General features: G+C 39.6%; 1 protein-coding gene across 1 annotated transcript; it reads right to left on the bottom strand.

Annotated features, from left to right (window-relative positions):
* Positions 1-6,252: 6,252 nt before the first annotated feature.
* On the bottom strand, positions 6,253-23,363 carry LOC139720105 (nuclear pore complex protein Nup50-like). Its single transcript, XM_071631473.1, has 9 exons — positions 23,280-23,363; positions 21,465-21,642; positions 17,452-17,535; positions 15,571-16,165; positions 10,545-10,559; positions 10,299-10,481; positions 8,664-8,757; positions 8,042-8,157; positions 6,253-6,992 (listed from the first exon to the last, which is right to left on the bottom strand). The coding sequence occupies exons 2-9, from the start codon at positions 21,531-21,533 to the stop codon at positions 6,724-6,726; spliced, it is 1,425 nt and encodes a 474-aa protein (XP_071487574.1). The 5' UTR covers positions 21,534-21,642; positions 23,280-23,363; the 3' UTR covers positions 6,253-6,723.
* Between the last annotated feature and the right edge of the window lie 487 nt (positions 23,364-23,850).

A 23,850-nucleotide genomic window follows, 5' to 3' on the forward strand; every position in this document is an offset into this window, starting at 1 on the left:
TCTCCTCCAGCGGAGGCATGAGCGGAGGGAGTGAAAAGGACAAATACACCTCTCCAAAGTGCCCGGATGTGGTATGCCCATCTAATTTATTCTTTGTCAATACAGTACAAGGAAACTTGTTGATGAACGATGTGATCACTGGGTCTGTCAGAGGGCAGTCATTAGACAAATCCTGAGAGATTGATTTCCAAGCTATCCGAAGAGCCGTTCATTCAGCTAATAGACCGAATACATATTGGTTTAGAAGGAATTACAGAGTTAAATCCGCACGTTTGGTGCAAGATAGTACCCGTGAAATCGGGCCATGAAATAGGATACTGGAGCTCTGGATAGAACGAAAGGCGGGGGTGGGGTATTTTAGGACTAGAAATAATGTGGATTGTCCCAACGGGTATACAAATGCGCCAACCCAGCATTTTGTATTTCTTGAAATGAATAAAGCCATGTAGCAGTCGATTCTCAGCTTCATGCTAGAGTTCTGAAGTTATTCTTCTCACACACTGAGTGAATGTACACAACGGGAAACATATTCATCTATTAAAATAAGCAATAAACAAAACAAAACAAAAAGAAACAACTAATCCTTGAGCTGATCAATAATCTATAGAATGGTAAAAAGAGAGGAAGAAATATGTAGAAAAGTAAAAAGAGTGTATAATAAAAAATATTCAGTTCAATTAATAACGGATATCAAATTATTATATCCTATGCAAAAAGGGCCTGCTCATTCAGCATCATAACAGGTAAAACTGCAGAGATTAAAAAAAAAAAGAGAGAGACATTGGGATAACGAAATAAGAAGACTGATGGAGTGACTGGTAGAGTGAACAAAGTAGTGTGTATCAGACTCATATCAAATGGAAAGTGACAGATTCATAACCTGTAATGTGAAATTCTAGATGGATATCGAACAAAATAAGTGGAAAGAATTTCATATTTCAATGAGCCAACAGAGTGATAGGCTACTTTCCAGTTTGATAAAAATAGGGAAGAAAATCTAAATATGTAAAACAACAAGGGGGAAAAAAGAAATGGGAAACTGGAGAATGATGTTGAAATATGATTTGCAATTGCTGTATTAACAACTAGGTGGATTACTGGTTTACCAATTTACCTTTTATGTATTATGTTTCAGCCATGTTTCATTTATCTTATTTTTCATTGATTGATTAATCAATACATCAAATTATTTATTAATCTATTATCATTTTTTCAGTTTATTCTATTCTCTTTCTTTTTTTTTTTTTTGGGGGGGGGGGGGGGGGAGGGGGACTTGTTGGTCACACAGGAATCAGATTTTCTATCATAGCCCTATTCACTTAGTTGAAATTTGGTAAGAGTGAAGTTGGTACATTCACATCACCTGCATATTCATAAGCTTTGATAGAAAATGTGAAACAGATTGGTTATGTTCTGTGGTATGTTGATACATTGATATAGATATGTTTGTGTTATCTCTCCATCTCTCTCTATTTTATCATTCACTTACTATATCTGTTATTTCCTCTGCCCGTTTCTCTCTCTCTACATTCATATACATAAGTTTCTATTGGATGTATATATCATTATATATATATATATATATATATATATATATATATACTGACATCAATTGCTGTCAATATATATATATCGTCGCTGGGGTGACAAGACCTTGTATCTGCAATTTTAGTGAAAATGACTTTTTTTTTATTCATGGTCAAATAATGTCCTGTCCAAATCCCAACTGTCTTACTCCAAAAATGAAGCCACCACGGCATGTCAAAGGAAAGGCTATCCCATTCGCCACAGTGCTTTGGCCGCCATGTTTTTTGGCTCTCCTGAACATTTAACATTTTGTAGATACAATGTCTTGTCGCCCCAGCGACAATATATATATATATATATATATATATATATATATATATACATAATCACTCTTCTCTTGCCATGTTTCCTTGTGCAAGGATGCCACTAGTTAAAATCTTGGAAAAGGCCTGGGCCCTGTTGCATAAAACCCTTACCGCTGGACTTACCACTCCTTTCTAGCGGTAAGTCTTCAAATTAGCGGTAAATGTTATAATCCTTGATGCTGATTGGCTGTGACGCCTAATTTTGACGGTACAAGCATGTAGTTACCATTGAAATTCAACGGTAAGTTTTATGCAACGGGCCCCTGGGTGTCAAACTGAACTTTCAAATAAATCATCTTTAGCAGGAAGCAAATTTTGCTTGTCTCATGTGGGCAAGCTTGTGGATCATGTAGCTGCCTTAACCCTTTCTGTGCCAGGAACTTTGGACACTGTGTCTAATGGTATGGGAATTTCTGGGCCAATCAGCACTCACAGCAAATATAGGATTAAGGAATGGCAAGCATTGATGTAACATAATTGGGATCACTTTTGAGGACAACTTTTGAGGTAGAGAGAAAGAAGTCCAAAATCAGCAAAACTATAATCAAACAAAACAAAACAAAACAAAAATTACTGTAAAGCACTCAGAGAACACAGACCTCCACCAAGCAGCCCGTTTGCACCCATACACGCATGCTGAAAATCACCCAAGTTTTCAAATAAAAACAAAGACTTGTGATTAACTCAACAGTTTCATACTGAGTGGCGCCTCAAACAGAGCACACACTTAAGTAAGCTTATACAAACCTCAAATACACACACCTTGAACTCCCAAGTTCATTGATTTTTTTTAAAAAAAATCCTTCAAAAATTCATCAAAATTCCCAGATCACTATCAAACTTTACTCATCTCTTTCTTGTGTCATTATCAACTTTTCCTGTAAGTTTCATCCAAATCCCTTCACAACTCTTTTGAGTTATTTTGCAAACAGACAAACAAACACCAACAGAAACATAAGCTCCTTGGCAGAGGTAACAAAAGCAAACCAAAATAAAAACAACAAATGACAAAAAAATATCGAGAAAAGAGCAACCAAACATTTGACCAGAGCTCATATGAAAGGCATAATAGATACAGTTTGCATTAAAAATTTACAAATCATTTTATTACAAAAAGGTGAATAAGCGAAACAAATTTATTTTCTATTACATCAGTGTACATGTGTATTTCTAACTTTACTTTGAATATCACTTAGAGTTATTTTTGTCAGTATTATGTACACACAAAGCAGTGAGCATAGGTCAAGCAGTTCAAGTTTCATGCTCAATATACATACTGGTATTCATATTCCACTGCGAATGTTGATGTTTTAAGTATCACAAATTTGTTTCCCCATATAAGAATAATTCACTTGTCTAAAACTGTTTCAAGTCATTACAAAAAAAGTGAGAAAATAGGAAATAATTTACCACAGAATTCATTAAGATTTAACAATTCTAATTTGAAAAAAAAAAAATTATTCTATGCAATGATAAAAGGCAAAATATTAAGAAAATGATCTTGATACCACAGGCATCATTTATGTATCGAAACACAATGACGCATGAACATTAAAATTATTCAATGTATGCAATAATCACATCATTGACACATGCAGTCAGATCTAGAAAATGTAAATACAGTTAACTCTGCACTAGTCGAAGTCGTATAAGTTGAATGCTGCCAAAGTTGAATCATTTTAATCAAATATGCATTATTTACATTTCCAAAGTTGAATATTGCATAAGTCAAACTACTATTCTAATCTTTCGTGGTCCCATTAGAATCGACTTATGCAGAGTTATCTGTATACATGTATATATACTACATGACCCTGCAAACTCTTTTCCTTTTTTAAAGAATAAAACGTAAGCACTGTATGTATAAGTACATTCAAGATAATTCTCGGCTTGCTGGCAGCAATAAGGAAGACACTGCTTGAATTGTTTGAAAATGCAATTGGTGCTAATTAATCAAACCTTCCAGTATGCACGGATCAGATCCTGCTCAAAATTACACTGAAATTTCTTGGTTAAGAGATTTATTTAACACATTCCAGAGACAAAAGAGCAGTACCTTAGAATTTACATTGCTTTCCCAAGCATTAACAAGTCGCATTCAATGATGCGTGTATTTAGGGCTTATTTCCCCCCTTTTCCATTATAATTCCTTTTTTCTTCTAACCCATTGAGAACAAACTGATTTTGCTACTACATGCATTTCCCATAGACACTTGCCCGAGTATACTCATGACTCGTCCTCAACGGGTGAAGGAGGAAAAATAAGCCAGAACCGAAGTAAGATTAGAATTAAATTAAAGTCACACATTTCAGATAAACGAACACTAGGAGACATCGCTGTTGGGGCGACATGACCTCACATCTAAAAAATATCATATGTTTGAATAGGAGAGTGAAAAAACATACTTCCAGATACTTGCCCCTTGGTGCGACGAACATATTGTTAAAAAAAAACCTCCCTCGATTTAGAGCTGACAGTTAAAACGATACTTGATTTTACATGCCTGATATGACATTGTCATAATGATAACTTGGGTCTACATAACTTCCCCGGTGTGACAAGACCTTGTATCACAATTGACATATATCAAAAAACCTCCTAATTCAATTTTGGATATTAAAAATACTGATTTGAGTTTTCAAACATTACAACTATCAATGAAATCCAAAATAATATGTCTACATTATTTGACGTCAACACTGATGTCATTCCGTGAAAATGCTGCACGAATGAAGAAGTTGTTTTGCTCTCCTGAAAGTTCATAATTTTGAGATGCGAGGTCTTTGCCACCGCAGGGGCAATACATGGATGTCAAATGACTGTGTTTTAACTTGTAATCTCTTGATGGCAGGAAAAGCTGATTCCCTTGTCAAGGTTTCAAAGCAATCATATTTTGGTTGATCTTGTGCAGAAAACAAATGAGGATTTCTCTATTTGTGGCAAGATCTGCTCTGAACAGTTAACGAAGAAGATTAATACACTCCCTAGATCACATACAACAATCTAATAATAAAATGGACGACACTGGACAAATATCCAGGAGTCTACGTATGCTACTACCAAACTAGATAAAAAAAATCAGTCCTCATTAATGTCGGGGATATGTTGGATATTGTGAACTGATTAAGAAAATATATATGTATAAGGGTAATTTTCTTGCCCACACATTGCCTTCCACATGGGCTCCTCTTCAAAATGAATGAGATAAAATGAAGGCTGGGAACTGTTAATTTTCTAATTTTTCAGAAGTTTGTCAGTGCTTGCGCTTCTCGTAGACAGTACAGCACAAGGGTAGTGACTGGAATTAGCTCTAAGAACATTGAAATCAAAATATTCTCTTCCACAGTGTCATAATCAGAGGCATAATTGGAGGCAAGTCTATAGAGCGCTGCCGCCACCACAATTTGCAAGCAAGATTTTGCTGTGGGCTGGAAGAAGATATCAAGGGAAATATGCAGAAATTGATACTCATTTCATTTTATTGTGTTTTTTCCCCTCTCATCACTTCGCAAGTACAACACATTACAGTTAGGGCATCAATAATCACAAGTTTGGTCACTCCCTGTATACGCAATATTTTATAACAAGTCTACTTTTTTTGTGAATCGGGACTTCCCGAAAATTTCATCAGTGGTTCACTCGCGATCATGGAGTACGGTACTAAAAGGAGAAATAAATACATACATGTCACATATTCATAATGGGATAAGAGTTAATATTTTGCCGTTATTCTTAAATTCGCAGATGGCACCCAACTCAAGTAATTCGCGAAAATAAAACCCTTGTGAAATATATGCTGTAAACAGTAATTTGCCCTTTATGCGCATCATCTCCACTCCCTGGATAATACTCCGTTAAAAAAAGGAGGCAAAAAGTATTGACAACTTTGACCCTCTCAGTCCTTCTCAAAGCCCTTCTCAAAGTGTCACTGACATTGTACACAAAGGTAATGATGGAGTAAATTGTCCAAACTCTGGAACTATGTCTATTGACTGTCACACCACTTACATTAAAGGTAGAACGTTGTTCTCATATGCCTGCAAAAACTGTCTATTCTTGCTTTAAAATGGACACATATGCACGAGAAATGTGTAAAATAACGCTGTGATGACATGATTTCTGACAGGCGCTGACCAAAATGCAAAATATTAGCCAAAAAGGTATGCTGCTAGTATTGCAATCTGAGAACATATCTGATCACGGATGCTATGTAATGTATGATAATCAGTTACAAATTGGGCCATAGCAGTATCCATCGATCTTCGGCGCGAAAGTGAATCGCATACAGCTTGTTGGGAAATATGGCTGCTAAGGGATGATCAATCATCATGTGACATTCTACATAACCACTACCGAACAGGGAGGGCGGCTTTTACTATTTTATACTTTTAGTCTCAGAATACTCTGTAACTACTCATTATCCTGGAAAATCAGGTCAGCCAGACAAATTTGTTAGTAGACCCTTTCGATGAATTCCAAGCGAATTCGGATTGGCGGAGGATAAATTTTGCGCCCTTCTGAAAACTAAGTTTTACCTTAACATTTAATGACAGATATAGGCCTTGGAGCTTTCTCTTGTGGCGACCAGCCATTGAAATGAATGCAGTCCTTTGCATGTTGGAAATCACCAATATAATGGTTTCAAAGACACTTCAAGATTTTCTCGTGCATTGAGCACTTAGAGGAAAGATGACGTAAGCTACATCTAGATGCTAGCGAAATATGGATTCCCTATGGATCCCTCTCTGTGAATCATTTCTATTCCGCAGCAAAGAGATATGGGTGAGCAAAGAAGAACATATCATCAAAGGTTGTCTCTGCTTTTTTTGCTCAGAAGATCTTCTTCAGTTCGGAGATGATCTTGTCCGCCTCCGCTTCCGTCTTGACCCGAAGGAGGAGCGGGGTGGCGTCCGGCTTGCACCCTTCCTCGCAGGCCGTGCTCTCCTGCGGGTTGATGTAGTTCTTCTTGCACTTTGGGCACTTCTTGTCCGCCGGCGGGTTGAGCGGCGAGATCAGCATGATGTTGTTCTTGTTCTTGCCCTGCTTGGTGAAGTGGTTCAGCATGGCAGAGGAGACCCCGATATTGAGGATGACGTTGCCTGGGGAGACGAAGATGGGAGAGTGCACAGTGATAAAACTTTTCATCTCACGTCGTCTATACTACATCTCTGCCCTCAGTCAATGACCACAAATTTCTCTTGATATCTCTCTAATACACTCACAACTTTCTTCTTGCTGTTTTACGTGTCTTCATGGTTTCTGTCTTTTCTTTTACGTTGTTGGGGTTTTGTTTTGTTTTTACCAGCATTGTGACTACACTTTAGCATGAGCAAGATCTACAAATGCTTGCGCAGCTACCACTAAATCCCAACAACCTTTACATCTACTGCTCATCACTAGAACCACTACTACTTCTACTACTACCACTACTGCTACCACCACCACCACCACCACTACCACTACTACTACAATTACTACTACAATTACTACTACTACTACTACTACTACTACTATTACTACTACTACTACTACTACTACTACTACTACTAAGCTACTACTACTACTACTAGTACTACTACTAAGCTACTACTACTACTACTAGTACTACTACTACTACTACTACTAAGCTACTACTACTACTACTACTACTACTATTACTACTATTACTACTAATAATACTACTACTCATGTAGCACCAAGTAACATAAGCATACAGAGCATCATAAATTGTTTTATTATCATATTATTACCGACACTACAAATCCCTTCCACTACAACTATACCCATTTTCATTGTCCTTTCTTCCTGGTTAAACGCAATGCCACCAATTCCATTATTCTTATGTCACTATTACCACTGTTATGACATTTTGTATTGTTACTACCACATGTATTACTTTTGTGCCATCATCCCCAAATACTAAAAAAAGTAATACTATTACCACCACCACCACCAACACCATCACTACCACTACTACTACAACAGCTACCATCGCCATCCCATACAATCCCATCATAACAGTAAAGGGGCATAAACTGGAAAGATGCAACATTAGAGCTATTTCTCTAACACCTCCCTCCCCCCCCCCCCCCCCTTGTCCATATGGTCCACCCTGTACATCATCCAAAGACAATACACGGGCACTCACCGAGAGTGGTATCGGCTCGAATCAGGATCTGACCGCTGCCCCCATTGTCCTTGACATGAAGCATGCCGACTCCTCTTTCCTTGAAGTCCCCATCCTTCTTGTAAAACACCTTGCATCTAGGATACACCATGAGAGAGAAATACATGTAAGACAAAGACATCAGTTTGATGCACATTGTTGGCATAACCAAGAAAGGCCCATGACAGCTTTTTAACTTTTCTTGGAGTTCCTTTCATAAGTTTCTTCATCACTTCCTTAGGGAAGAAATATTCTGAAAACTTTTGCTACTAAGCATTATGGAAAATCTGTCCTCATGTTCCAACTAAGTAATGTGGTGCAGTGAAAATGTTACAGAGTCAATTTAAAAAATGCAAACAAAGGGAAACTTTGGAAACAGTCTAACACCCACCCACTGTGCTCATGGGTTTAAACAGTTTCAAAGTTAAACTCAAGCATCCAACTCTCACCGATTCACTCTGTCCTGTGCATCATTTGTATACTGACATCACAACTGTGTACTTTTTCTGTCTGCACTTGATCACCCATTTAATGTCAGCAACTTCAATCTATCACCTTTGCATATGACTGGGGTGAATTTTCCCCAAGAAATGCAATGACTCACCTGGTAGAGAAAAGGGCATCCTTCTCTTCAATGACCTTGACCTCCACTTTGGGTGGCTCGTCCGATTCCTCCTGAGCATCAGCATCTCGGGACTCTGTTGCTGTGGCAACAACATCATGTACAAAAATTAACATGCACAGGTCAACAATGTGAGATGCACTTGTTGGCATCACAGTCAAGGCTTTTTTGACTTGTGTAAGTTGCAAAGCCTTCAACTAAGTGGAATCAAGAGTCCATAAATGTTGATTTTGCATATGACATTCATTTTGAAATAAGCATTGATTCATTAAAATCCTTACCACTATCACTTACATTCAAAAAAAGAAAAAAAAACGCTGTGAAAATAGAGAAAGTGCAACAATGAGCAACAAGACTAGTGCATCCCCTACAGTGTCTGCAATACACATCACGGCTTGAACACCGAAAGCTACCTTCACTGGCCTACAGATATAATAGATCAGACATGATACAAACCTACAAAATTGTACAGGGAATACATGCTCAACTGTCAGACTTCTTTGAATTTTCAACTGGCAGCTGAACAAGAGGACATCGATTTATTTAAGATATGAAGAAGTATGTCAATACAAAGTGAGACCCTCTTTTTCTCAAAGAGTGATATCAGAATGAACAGTCTACCATCTTATGAAGTAGAGAGCACTTCAATCAACACATTCAAAACAAATCCATAGAAATATTGGGCATGATCCGGTATTAAAGATAGATGACTATAATCCGAATGAAATTTTCAAATGTCCATGCACTCCAGCTGTATAAATCCTGTCACACAGAAATTAATTATCTTCATTGGTGCTGAGGGGCAAATAAGTTTGGTACAACTTAAAGCCCACTTCTAAGATATGATTTCAATGGTATGATATATATTCTTCTATATCTGCTGTAATATTATAGACGATTATAGATAATACCATGATTAACACCTACATATAACGTCGCTGGGGCGACAAGACCTCATATCTCCAAAATGTCAAATGTTCAGGAGAGCCAAAAAACATGGAAGCCAAAGCACTATAGCGAATGGGATAGCCTTTCCTTTGACATGCCATGGTGGCTTCATTTTTGGACTAAGACAGTTGGGATTTGGACAGGATATCACTTAACCCGTTATTTGACCATTAATCAAAAAAAGGCATTTTCACCAAAATTCCAGATACAAGGTCTTGTCACCCCAGCGACGACATTAAGCTACAGCATGAATTTCTTATAGAGTCTATAAATCTAAAATTTTCACTAAGAAAAACTGGCCTGTTTTTCAAAGGATTTCAAAGGTATGATATATATTCTTCTATATCTGCTGCAATATTATAGATAATTATAGATAATACCGTGATCAACACCAACATGTAAGTTACAGCATCACTTTCTTATAGAGTCTATAAATCTAAGATTTTCATTAAGAAAAACTGGCCTGTTTTTGCCTCAGTTTGCTTGGTTGTGGTAACCCTGTGCAAGATCCAAGCGTACTGTACACAGTAAAGAGTCCCACAAGTACATTTTTGTTCTTTGCGCTTGTAGCCATTTTAGGCAAGTAGCGATTTAGGGCCCCTGGCGAGGTGCGGGTACTTATATGCCATTAAACAAAAACCCACATATCAACTAAACAGAATCTTTTACCTGCAGTAGAATTGGGCTTGGACATGGCACTGCCGAAGGAAAAGGGCGCATCCGATTTTGCTGTCGTCGTCGTCTTCCACATCGAAGACGATGCCCCCGTCCCAAAGCCAGAGATGGTTGGCGACCCACTGCCAAAGCTAAACCCCGTCTTTGGTGCTGAGGATTCTGTCTTCACCGTTTCTCCTCTGCTGCCTGGAGTGGTCGACGTGGTTGTGGAGGAGGAGGGAAAGGAGGAGGAGCCCGCACCACCAAACTTAAATCCTTGGTGAAAAATTGAAATAAGGATTCTAGATAAGGATTCTCAGCAATTAGACAGAAATTTCATCCTCACACTGTTAACTTGTAAGAAAATGGGAAAATCAGAGAAGAAAATTAAGGAAAATCTGAGGGAAAAGTCAGACACACACACACACAAAAAGTTATGAAATGGAAAAGTTTAGAGAGTATAACAAACTTGAAACTCTGTGTTCATCATTTCTCCATCTGTTTTGTATTTATACATGTACAACTTCTATAGTTTTCATTTTTCTCAAATATTTGAGCACATACAGAACCTCTCCGGTCAGAAGGAGTGTTATCCTTATTAACAGGAGTAAAGACAATTTTCTTGAGAGAAAAAACGAAAATCTGTGAATTTTTGTGTACAAACAACACGGAGAGCTACTCAACATAATCTACTTTTTGTACATCACACACAGCAGAGTTGCTACTTTTCTTATTCTCTTTACTCTTACGGTTCATAACTTTTTTTGTGTGTGATTTTTTTTTCCAAAAGTTTGATTCACCAACTTTTCTAATTTTTCTATTTTTTCATAAAGCAACATAATATCACGATGAAATTTCCTCTGAGAAGGCAAGCAGACGGGAGTGTTGATGCGCATAAAACTAATCACTCATAAGTCTCTGAAACGGTTCTACAAGTTTACACAAATTGACTGACTGTTCAAAGTGAAACTGGCAATCCATTATGACTGTAAAACGAGGATTTTCGCGTGCATTCTAACCTGTTGAGGACGGTTTAATTTTGCTACAACACATATTTCCCATAGACACCTGCCCGAGTATACTCGGGACTCGTCCTCAATGGGTTAATTTCGCAAATTTTGCGAGAGCCAAGATTTGTGAAATTAAAATGCACATGCAAGTTCTTGTCTGCACTATATGCATTGAATGGTAGAGGCAACTCGCAAAATTTTCCTGCCGTGAAAAAGGGCGTCGGCTCCAATTTGCAAAAATTTTCTGCCGCGAAAATATGTTTTACAGTATCAGTTCAGAAGCCAGGGATGACGGTGTCAACAGAACTTAAATAATAATAATAATAATAGTGGCTACTTGTATAGCGCACAGGTCCACTTTTCAGTGCTCATGGCGCTTCAAAAATGAAAAGATATCAAATATTTACGTGCATATACATATGCAAACATTTCAACAAATAAGAAAATGGAGACAAAAACAAACATATACCAAATAAAGAATACAACATATACCAATTAAAAATACAATATTGATCCAATATTAATAACATACAGCAATTACAGTCCTCAGTATGAAAGGAACAGATAAGTTTTAAGTTTGGATTTGAATGACTCTGTAGATGACAGTTCCCTTAACTGAAGAGGTAACTGATTCCACAATTTTGGTCCCATAACGGAAAAAGCACGATCACCATACCCATGTTTTACTCTGGGTGTTTGGAGTAAGAATGCATCTGATGATGAACGTAGCCTTCGTGAATACGCAGGAATATTCAGTCGATAACTGCCAAATGACTGGAGGGTCCGATTACATCATGAAAATAAAACTCTAATCCATGCTCACAGTGGCTTTTTCAAGAAGAATGAAATCAAACACACAGACAAATAGACACTTCATATAAAATCTGTATCGAATTAAGAAAGTTACAGAATTTGACAGATGATTTTTTTTTTTTTTTGGGGGGGGGGGGGGGGCAAAGTATTTTAGATCACAGTATCATAAAACATGCAAATTAGATGACGTTAATTCAATTCCTTTCACTGGCCTTCATCCTACATAATCTTTAACCTTTCACTTCTTGTGAGTGAAATAATGAAGAATGAATTAACATAGCCAAGTGATTGCAGCAGTGCAATGCATTATCAGTGACTTTCAGTGTTTTTTTTAAAATCTTTTTTTCTGTCTGTGTGTGTGTGAACAAAACATAAATCTGTGATTTGATGTCATTATCTTATTTAATACCTGAGGTTACTCGGTGTTACAACGGGTTCACACTACTGAATTAATAACATTAGCGGGTTGAATTGACTTACGTGTTAAGTCAGTCACTGCTCGTCTCCAACTGTCAGCATCTTCTACGCGCGCATCCAAGGCCAGGGATGGTGCGCTCCGGCTGCCTGGCAACGCAGGTATGATGCGCATACAAGTAGCTAGGGTACGGGGTATTCACTAAATTATCCCCTCCTTACAAATTTGATATCCCGTCAAATGAATATTCCCTTCTCTGTACACAAACAAGTTTCAATTCAACCAAAAATGAACTACAATTCTTACTAATTTTCTTCTTTTTTTTTCTCTCCTAAACTACACTGATCTCATTTGTTACACCTCGAACACTGCGCTGTATCCCTGTTCTTCACAGGTACTAATTTTCAAGCGCTCTAATGCTGAGTGACAAACGAGACCTGTGTATCTCATTCAGCAGAGATCGGAATAACTCCTTTAAATCCTACCATTCAAAAATAGAATACTAGTACAGACTAATTAAAAAAACAATGGTGTCAGAAGGTGTCGGAAACGCAATTACACCACACACTAAAACATTCTAAAGTGGAAGCTAACTAAATGAAATAAGGAAATGCAACAACATCATCAACAACAACAACAACAACAAAACTCTAATTTCCACTATTACTCGTCTGAGTGCACTTATTAAGCACTGTTGCTGAGTTCATCTATTCGTCAGCCAACCAGGATTCCTTGTGCCCTTTGTACCGCCACAACCAATCACGGCGCACAACTTTGGGCTTGCTTCGTTTGGTCGTCTGAATTCTGTAGACCACATCATTTAGTCTCATCAGTATTGTGTATGGGCCCTCCCACTCCGACGTGAGTTTAGGGGATAATCCTTTGCGCCTACGAGGATTGTGCAGCCACACCTGTTCTCTTCTCTCTAAATCTTCATCAAACTTCCTCTTGATCCGATCTCCCGAAATTTGCAGATGTTGACAGGTTTGTTCAATGGTGATGAAAGGCCTGTCACGTTGTTTGACATATTCAGATGGGCATCTATGTTCATCATCCATGGGACCGTTTATGAAGTCAACCGTCAATTCGTCTATCGCATTTACAACTCTTTGTCTTTTGACTTGTGAAGGGATACAAAGTCGTCGTCGTATCGGCGTAGCATCACACTTGTCAATCTTCGGCGTCAATATGTCTGTCGGTCCTGTGGAGACTACATCCTGTCGTTTGTGCAGAAACTTCCGCATTTCATCTTTCTCATTTCATCTTTCTCTTCCATAGAAAACTCTGTCCCACCCCTTCCAGCTGGTGCTTCCAATTGCGGTTCCAACTCAATCGGCTTCACCTCGACACCTTCTATCCCTCCCTTTATTCCCTCCCTATTTGAAGGATTGACGACACATTCAACACTTCCACATGTACTTTTGATTTGATTTGATTCATATTGCGTCCACTCTCATGTTCAAATTCGTCGATATGCCAACTGGTACACTGGATTCATTTCTTTCTGGTACCTCAATTGAAGATGCTACAATCTCGAGCATTTCACACCGTTAGCTCCAGATGTCTCTTGAAGAAGTGGAATTTCGCTCATTCCCACCTTGAGCGTTCGAGTTGCCATATCGACGAGGAACCTACACACCTCTCCTTCAACTTCACCCCTCACGACAAGCCCTTCTGGCTCCCCTCCTAGTGACCATTTTAGTTTGTCGCTCAGAGTGCATTATTACTGGTGTTCAACACATCATGCTCGGTACAGCAGCCACTGATCATAAACCATAAAATGTACAGCACGCAAACACAATGTTGGATAAAACACATCAATTTACCATCAGCTGGCAACTTACGCAATATACACCTACATCTCATTAACAAGTTATCCCCATAACTTCACTCAATTCAACCACCTCTCACAATTTGCACATAGTAAGGTTATAATTCAGTTTCATCTCACTCCTGACACCAATGTTACAACGGGTTAAAACTACTAAATTAATAACATTAGCAGGTTGAACTGACTTATATATCTAGTTAGTCACTGCTGGTTTCCAACTGTCAGCGTCTTCTACGCGCGCATCCAAGGCCAGGGATGATGCGCTCCGGCTGCCTGGCAACGCAGGTATGATGCGCGTAACCAGCGTACGGGATATTCACTACATCTGTTTATCACAGTCAACACCATGACGGAGTGATGGAATCTTATCCTTATCAGGAATATGCTTGGTTGGAAAAATGATTTTAAGCTATCATTATGTTAATATTTCATGTCAATATTGAGGGCGGAGGTACATAAGGTATTCATGAGACCCCCTCCCCCCCCCCAAAAAAAAAAAAATAGAAGAAAATAACGAATAAAATAAATTTATACCTGTTTAATATCAATTTTGGGACATAGTACATGAACAGATGTACTGGGGGAAAAAAGCAATTAAAGATCTTTCATGAAACAATGACATCATTTAGGTTATGCAATGTGCAACAGACCTAAATATGTCTTCAGATACATGCATCCTACGTTCAGACGATTCCCCGCCTTGCAGGGGTAGTGTGAAGAATTTTACGGTCGACATTCCACACGTGCATTGAAATCCCCCGCTGAAAGGGGGACAAAATCAAGGCTAGTGGTTTCAGCTGAGTGTTAAGTCACTGTACGTGGTGCTGTAGGGCGCGCGATTGCAAGTTCAAGTGACAGCTACGTGTACAGCACCTGACTGCCTACTTCGCCATGACATGTTAAGCATGCGCACTTCTGAGGAAAACAGCTGTGCGAGAGCTCAAGGTCAGTTCCCTGCCAGAATTTTGTTGCCAGACTCGACAAGCTTGCTGGGGGAGCGAGGAATGTCCCACCGAGCGTTCACACGATGGGATTGCCGGGGCAAATGGGACATTCCCTGCAAAGCGGAGGATCGTCTGAACACAGTAGTAGTTTGACTAAAACACAAATTAGAGGTTAAGACACAATCTTTATCACAGCTGACAGCTGGTGGCTGCATGGCAATAATCAAATGATGAAATCCCCTATCTGCCAGTATTCAAACTTTGGCTACCATACCTGTACAGGAGACAGCCGTACTACTGCTGGAGGATTTCTCCTGAGAAGATGCCAGCGGGTTGACCGGTGCTGGAAACAGCTTTGCATCATTCTTGGCCGATGCTTCCTCCTCGGTGCTGCGCTTCTTCTCAATGTCACTCAAATGCTTTTTGTAGTCGTCAAATATGGGAGAGAGGTCGCACAAAGGGTTCGAGTCCACGTGCTTCTGAATCCACGCACTGACTGATTTGTTGAGCGCTGTGAGTTCACTGGTATACCGGTCCATTCCCTTGCTGCCGTTCACAGTGGAAGTCACCGTCAACGAGGCGCCATTGGCGGCCGCCTTCGAGTCTTTTTCCGTCTTTCCCAGACTGAACATAGTCGACGGGGGCGGGTTGTCCGAGCTGGATTTGAAGCTGAATAGAGGCTTGCTCTCTTTAGCAACTTTTGCACTTTGGTCTATTGAGGGCGCTTTCGATGACACTGTGTCAGTGCTGCTTGCTTTGAAGCTGAAAGAGGCAGCTGGCTTGGTGGAAGCCGACAGACCAGCAGCTCCAAATCCTGAGAAACCTTTAAATGCAGCAAACGGTGCTGGCGCTGGGGCGGTGCTCCCCTCCTAAACAATCACAGTCAAGACAAGAAAAATAATCATCACCCTCAAGAACATTCATCCGAGTCAGAGCAAAATGTTACAGGAACGCAGAGAAATACAAGCACAAAGATACACATTCCCTAACTGTGGCTATTCAGAGTTCCAGTCCTATTTCACAACGACTGTTGCACTATCCTGTAAAGCTTTCCACAAGTACACAGCTTCCTGACATTAGAAAACACCAACTTTCTCTAACCCCAATTACAGCTGCATAGAAATGTGCATACCGGGTACTGATACTCATTCCCTGCACAACACTTGCCTACACAGGTTTCCTTACATCAGAACATCCAACAAGAGAATGGTCTTGACCTACGGACCATGAAGAGAAAAATTTTATGCATAGTTCTTTTGACAAATACTGTGAACTACTCCAGACTGATAGCAGCTTGCCTGGCATAGCAGTAATTGATGGGTGCAATGTACATCAGACAGATTGTGAGAAAGAATGCATAAAAAGAATTATGCAGCAGGTGGACAAAAGCAATATGTTGACATGAAGACAGTCACAATAGGTGTTTTCACATCAGCCTGATGTTTCGAAATAGCGCGCTGTTTTCTGACTTGGGAAATTAACCCAATTCCAAATATAGCGCGCTATTCGATAATGTGGATACAAATTAGCGCGCTGATTTTATTGCTCTGATTGAGAAAAATTTCTTGAGTCCAACTTGGGAAATTTCTGAAATAGCGGGATAATTTGCGAACTAGCGCGCTTTTTGATAATGTGAAATTGCCTCAAGAAATTAGCGCGATGCATCCCATCATGCCCAGCATGTGTGTCCCGACTGATCGAGGCAAACTGCACACAAATCATGAGAAATTTTTGAAAAAATTTTGGGCTAATTCTCTTCGGCTGATGTGAATAGGAAATGAAATAGTGCGCTAATTTGCGATCGTGAAAAATATCTCGAGCTTGGATTTTTATCGGGCTGATGTGAAAACACCTATGGAACATTTAAAGGCACAAATGTAGCATACTGCATGAAGGTTATCAAGGAGGTAACTATGCAGATAATGTGAATAATTCATATTGTCACAACCACAATAAAATGGATAAATGTTTCATTTGCAATACTATATAACATCAATCAGATGAATCTCTTTTCAGGTAACTACAGTTGTACACACATTTCTACAATGTGAGTAAAACAAAGATATGTACTAACGACCCTAAAACAGAAACCTATCAAAACACAACTGATCACATGCAAAATATTTCAAGAATGGTTATTTTACTGATACCATACCTGCTGAGGTGTAAATCTCCTTCGTGCCTTGATGATTGGTCGTTTCGACAGGGTATCTCTGTCCGCAACTGCAAACGTTCCAGCCTGCAAGTCACAGATTGGTAGTTATTTTTCTTTTGATCGACATTATGAGGAAAGTACTAGTTTTACAGTTCACCAACATACTTCAAGTTTAAACAGTGGAAACTCATTTGCATGCAGAAATGTTGATTTTTGCTCTGAAATATACAAGAGTGCATTAAAAATGTGTGAAGTACTGCAGTAACAACACAATTTCTGGTATGCATCAACAAAAATGTGAAATAATAGCCAAAAAGCATCGCCGGATGTATAAGGTGTACTGTGATCTCAGAGCTATAATTAATACCATGGTGTACATGATGCTTTATATTCGATTACATGTACACCCAATAAATGAGGCCATTGCATGCGAGAGTCTTGCTCTGCATACCATTCAATAAGCCAGTTCGTAGTTCCACTTTGCGCATGAGCAGAAAAAGGTCATTTGTACCAAGAGGCACGTTGGTTTTTAAATTCTCTGAGATAAGCATCTGTCATATAATGATTATTCATGTCATCCTTGTAAATGTTGCTTGCCAGTACATCCACCTGACAGCAAACCTGGTATTTGGCAATATGAATAAAACAGTTTTTTAATGCATTCAAAGCAAAACAACGAAATGGATGCTTCCCCAATGATTGATTGACGGACCATTGTGGTCACCTGGTCTATGCAAGTTCATTTATTATTTGAACACGAATTCCATGAATTGTTACGTCTGGTAAGCTTCCCGGTACGAATAATGTCTCTTTGAAAACGATTAAAGTGCCTAACCAACTGAGAAAAAAGAAAGGTCATTTGTACCAACGTGCCCATGAGCTAATTATGAACTGGCTTATACTACTGGTTGGACATGATTCGATTATCATGCACTGGCAGCATTCTACACATCCACTGCTGAAGGGGGGGGGGGGGGGCACTCTAGGAATGAAAGTCGGGTACACCGACTTTTGTTATTTCACAATTTTGATCTCAATATACTACAGTGCACTCCCGTCATAATGAACACGGTTATAACTAAATTCCGGTTACAACAAAGTAAAAATTCAGGCCGGAACATCATCCACTCTATGTATTTATAATGTTTATTTGTTCGGTTCGATAGAACGAAAGAAAACTGCCAGTCCAAGGACTTCGTTATAATGGGAGTCCACTGTACAACACAACTCGATATCCTGGCAAATTTGGCCAACCAGACAAGTTTCTTACATCGAACATATTCCAAATGGAGACCTGCAGAGTACTATTCAATTCTAGCTTTAACATAACAAGCTTGTCTGTAGCAAGTCTCTGGAATGTTTAATTTTCATGAAAAATTAAATGTTGTGGAATTCTCCATATATTTCTTCTTTGTATTGTTGTCCATCACGAACTGTACTTAGTCTTCTTATTCAGCGATGACAGAACCAAAACTGTAAGAACTGATAATTTTTGAATCAATAGTCTAATTTTCCTTTAACTTTTGGTGGTGTATTCTAATATTGCTGCTTTCACTAAACCCCCAGTCACTATGTACATTGGGGCTTTCGTTTTCTTTAACCATCCTCATGCCCCAGTCACATAGACATCCCGGATCACCCCGGACCACCCCGGATCTGATCTGGGGAGAGATCCGTGTTGACGCCGGGAGGCCAACACGGCAACTTTTGGAGGTCAAAAATATCCGGCGTCATCCGGGGATTGCCATGTTGGCAGAGCAATCTGGGGTGGTCCGTGTTGCTGCCGTGTAGATCCGTGTAGATGCCGTGTTTGTCCGTGTAGACGCTGCGCTCTTCCGGCCTTATCCGTGTAGCTGCCGTGTTGATACCGTGTGTACAGTTGTACAGTCATACCAAAATCCCGGATCTCCCTGGACGTCCCCGGATCTCCCCGGATCACCGTGTAAATCCTTGAGCATCCGTGTTTATATGTGACCGAGGCATCAATGATAAGCCCAAGCATTTGCCTCCTACACCTTTTTTATCTCACATTTCTTTTCACTCATCTGCACCACGAGAGAGCAAGGTACACGTATGTTCAAGTTTTCTTGCTGAAAGCACAGAGTGTCGTATTGTATGTGGTGTTTTCAATGGGTACACAGCCAGCAATGTCCACGTCTATGGATGTGCTGTATTGTGTCACAACCATGACTCATTCCATTTTCTGGGTATTCCCCAGCATGTTTGTTTTACTCATCTCCCTGTTCAGAAATCTTGCTGGAATCAATTACCATTCATTCATATTCACCATATAAATTTTGTCAAGAGGGTTGTCTCGGCACTAACTGAATTGCTGATTTTCTTTTTGTAGTTGTTGTTAAAGGGAAGATAAACCCCAAGAGCAATGTGGATTGAGTGAAAGCAGCAACATTAGTAGAACACATCAGTGAAAGTTTGAAGAAAATCGGACAATCGATGCAAAAGTTATGAATTTTTTAAGTTTTGGTGTTGGAACCGCTGGATGAGGAGACTACTAGAGGCTATGACGTATGAGTGGACGACAATACCAAGAAAATATAAAGAAAATACTACAAAAATCCATTTTTCATGAAAATTACAAATTCCATCAACTTGATATTGACATATGTTAAGGGTAGCAATTATTCCCCCTGCTTTCTGAAAGCGGTTGGTCCATTGCTCTTTCATAATTCTAGAAAAGTGAATTTTTGTTGAATTTCCTTTATATTTTCTTTGTATTGTTGTCCACTCATACGTCATATCCTCTAGTAGTCTCCTCATCCAGCGGTTCCAACACCAAAACTTTAAAAATTCATAACTTTTGCATCGATTGTCCGATTTTCCTCAAACTTTCACTGATGTGTTCTACTAATGTTGCTGCTTTCACTCAATCCACATTGCTCTTGGGGTTTACCTTCCCTTTAACCTTTGCCTAATTTCAGTGAAGTTTCACCCTTCTCTTTAACCTTGCCTATTTTATTCAATTCAGTATGTACACAATGAATTAGAGTTGTCTTCAAGTAATCTGGGAATTTATCAACTCAGAAAGTATAAACAGAATTCATAAGGTAGGGAAGAAGGATCCATAAATGCAGTACCTTAGTCCCAAGGAGTGTTTTGTTTATTATAAATGCCAAATGAAACATTTTATTTTGTACACTTACAAAATAGTAAGTTCAATGGCATTTATAATTCCAGACTTGTTTGTTTGTTGTCATATTTTTTTCCCCATTTTCCATCTGAAGAAATGGCTGGATAACCCATTTGCACTGTAAAATTGTGAAAAAAAAAGGAAAATTCACGTTCAGGCCAGTGTTCTGCAGCAATTTGAAAATCTGCTTGCCTGACCAGCCGAGTGGTAGAGATACATTGTGTAGCATCTTGGGACTGGCTGTTAAAGGAGAAGTTCACCTTCGTAAACATGTGGATTGAGAGAATGCAGCAATATTAGTAGAATACTAGTGAAAGTTTGAGGGAAATATGACAATCGTTCAAAAGTTATGATTTTTTGGTTAAGTTTCAGTTCCGCTATCACTGGATGAGAAGACTACTGACAGCTTGTGATGTCTTATGTGTAGAACGATATAAAGAAAATATAAAGAAAATTCAATATACTGTCTTTTCACTTTTCTCTCATAATAAAAGCACACATGACTTGCCTCTTTCAGAAGGCAGGGGTAGTAACATTACCCTTAACGTATGTCAGCTACAAGTTGAGGGAATGTCTACTTTCTTTCAAAAAAGAAAATTTTGTGGAATTCTCTTTATATTTTCCTTTTATTGTTCTATGCATCTGACATCATCAACTGTAGTACAATTGTAGTCTTCCTATCCAGCAGTAACTGCACAGAAACTTTAAAAATGTATAACTTTTAAACATATTGTCCAATTTTCCTCAAACTTTCACTGATGTGTTCTACTTATATTGCTGCATTATCTCACTCCACATGTATATGAAGGTGAACTTTGTCCTTTTAAGTATAATTTGGGGCTTACCCCAAGGACTTGAGCCTTACCTCCTCCGGTTCCTCCTCCTCATCCCAGTTTTCATGGGTGAGCTCCATGCCTGCCCTCCGCTTAGACATCGCTACTGAGGTCTTGGGCCTGGTCTAGGAAATGTCTTGGTGATCGTGCCCAAAGTGACGACAGTCTGAAGAAATTGATACCGTACAGAAGGAACTTCTCTCTCTTGTTCTGCAGAAGATGAAAAGATATTGAATGCAGCAGTTTGTTACTAGAGATAACACACACACCATGACATACACATGTACAGCACACATGAAGTAAATAAAAATATGTGCATTTTCCAGATTGTTTCAAATGAATTTTGACCAAGTCAAATACACTGTCCACTGTGATTCCCTGGGAATATGGCACAAATGATAAACTTGAAATTGATAGTTGGTGCTTTTAATAGCAAACAGTGTGCATGGTAATTTGGAAAACCCTCTCACACTTTAACAGACATCCTATCATGGATCATTACGGATCATCATTCCGGGATCATCCATACTGCTAGGGTCTGGCATGACCGTACTGATTCCTTGAAGTCACCTGGCGTGATCCTTTACCTTCCGGCATGTCCGTGAAAAAAAAAAATTAAGCTTGCCTTGGAATGCTTTTTCAGTTTTCATCCTAAATGTCACTGTGAAAATTGTGTCCAGTAATACAATGCGATTTTGCACCACACAAAGAAAAAGACATTTTTTAGAGGGGTAGAATTATAAGTCCGGTAATAATACAATGCGATTTTGCACCACGCAAAGAAAAAGACATTTTTTTAATGTGTTATTTTTAGCCGAAATTTCCTGTAGTCTGAGTACGGAATTCAAAGCCACGAAGGCCAAATCGTGAAATAGGCCCCACCGCAGTGCGCGTGCACCCGTGCGTTAGCAAGCAAGGGTACCCGGTAGGTCCTAGGGTTAGGGTTAGGGATAGGGTTAGGCCTTAGGGTTTAGGGTTAGGTAGGGTTGTAATTGCATTAATGGTTAAATTGGCCGTTAAATCAGTTAAGGGACATTTAGGGAGTCCTTCCGAGAAGAGAGGGAGGACGAAAGATGCATGCCGTGGAAATCGGCCCCACCGCTGTATCAATTTCCCGTAAACGCCGTTTGGTGGGGCCGCATTCACGAGTATACTGTGGAAGGAAGCCCCACCACCGTGCTTACCTACAGGTACCGATGTCGATGAGCGCCACACGGTGGGGCTGAATTCACGAGTATAAATAGGCGAGCCGCCGTAGTACGGACACGCAGTGGTGGGGCATGGGGTCTATTTCACGAGTATGCCGCCACGAACAAAAAAAAAAGCGTCAGGTGATTGGATCTTGTTTCTAGGCCTAACTAGTTACTATCCTCAGCTCCTGGCTGTAGACTTCTAACCCGTTAGACTAGGTTAGTCCTACTCTACCGTCTGCGTGGTCTACGTTTTCACTGGTTTTCGTGGTTTTCGTGTCCTGTCTCTGTGGCCGTCGTGCGCCCACCGGCACTAGGCAGCAGAATCTACGACGTAAAAGCGATAGAAGATTACTAATAGTTTTAGGGCTGAGGACTTCTGCGGCAATCAATTATTGCTAGTTAAATTTACTTGCTTGAGCGCTTCTTTTCACTTCCGACCTTTTTTTTTGCCTTGGCCTTACGTGCCCTTAGTTTACCACGGGCGGTGAAGTGGCGTTTTCTAACGTTCGTTAGCTACACTGCCCGTATACCGTACGGCAAAACCCGGTAAATAAAGCCAATTCAATGTTTATATGGTTAATTATTTCTTTTTCTGACTGATAAGTATGACACTCGTATGGAAAAAATAAAGGAATGCATTAATTCCTACGTTACCTGAAGCGAAAATGTCTGTCTTAGAAATGAATGACGAGCTCCATGCATGCAGTTAGTTCTAGTAGCGCGCCATTTTGAATGAATTTCCCTGCTGATAGATGCAGGAAACGAACAACAGATGGCGCATCATGCGCGATAAGCGCAGGACTGAGAGTCTTGAGGAAGATTCGTACAAACCACAGAACTCTTACACATAGAAGAATCACTCGCCACCCGTTTTGTCGCCGTCTCGCGACTCATTGTCACGTGACGTCCGCCATTTTGCTTAGCGGAACTTTTTTGCGTGCAAATCCCAGCAGACGCTATCCACATACAGTGACTGCATGTTGTACCGTGTTTTTCTGACGTTCCGAGACCCTGAGCGAGGCATTAAAATGCCATATTGTGCGGCTGTAAACTGCACAAATCACTTGACAAAAGGATTTGGAAACAGGTAAGTTTGACACCAAGCCATGATGAGAATAAGAAGTAAATTAATTCCCCAAGTAACGTTACAATTAGGCGGATCGGTCGTATGTTGGCTTTCTTGTGAGCGCAGTAGCAAAGGTAGTCCCAGACACTGGATTTTGTG

This window comes from Diadema antillarum, unplaced genomic scaffold (assembly GCF_040938485.1).
Source record: "Diadema antillarum isolate AM-2024a unplaced genomic scaffold, OU_Dant_1.0 scf00000122, whole genome shotgun sequence".
NCBI classification, from domain to species: Eukaryota; Metazoa; Echinodermata; class Echinoidea; order Diadematoida; family Diadematidae; genus Diadema; species Diadema antillarum.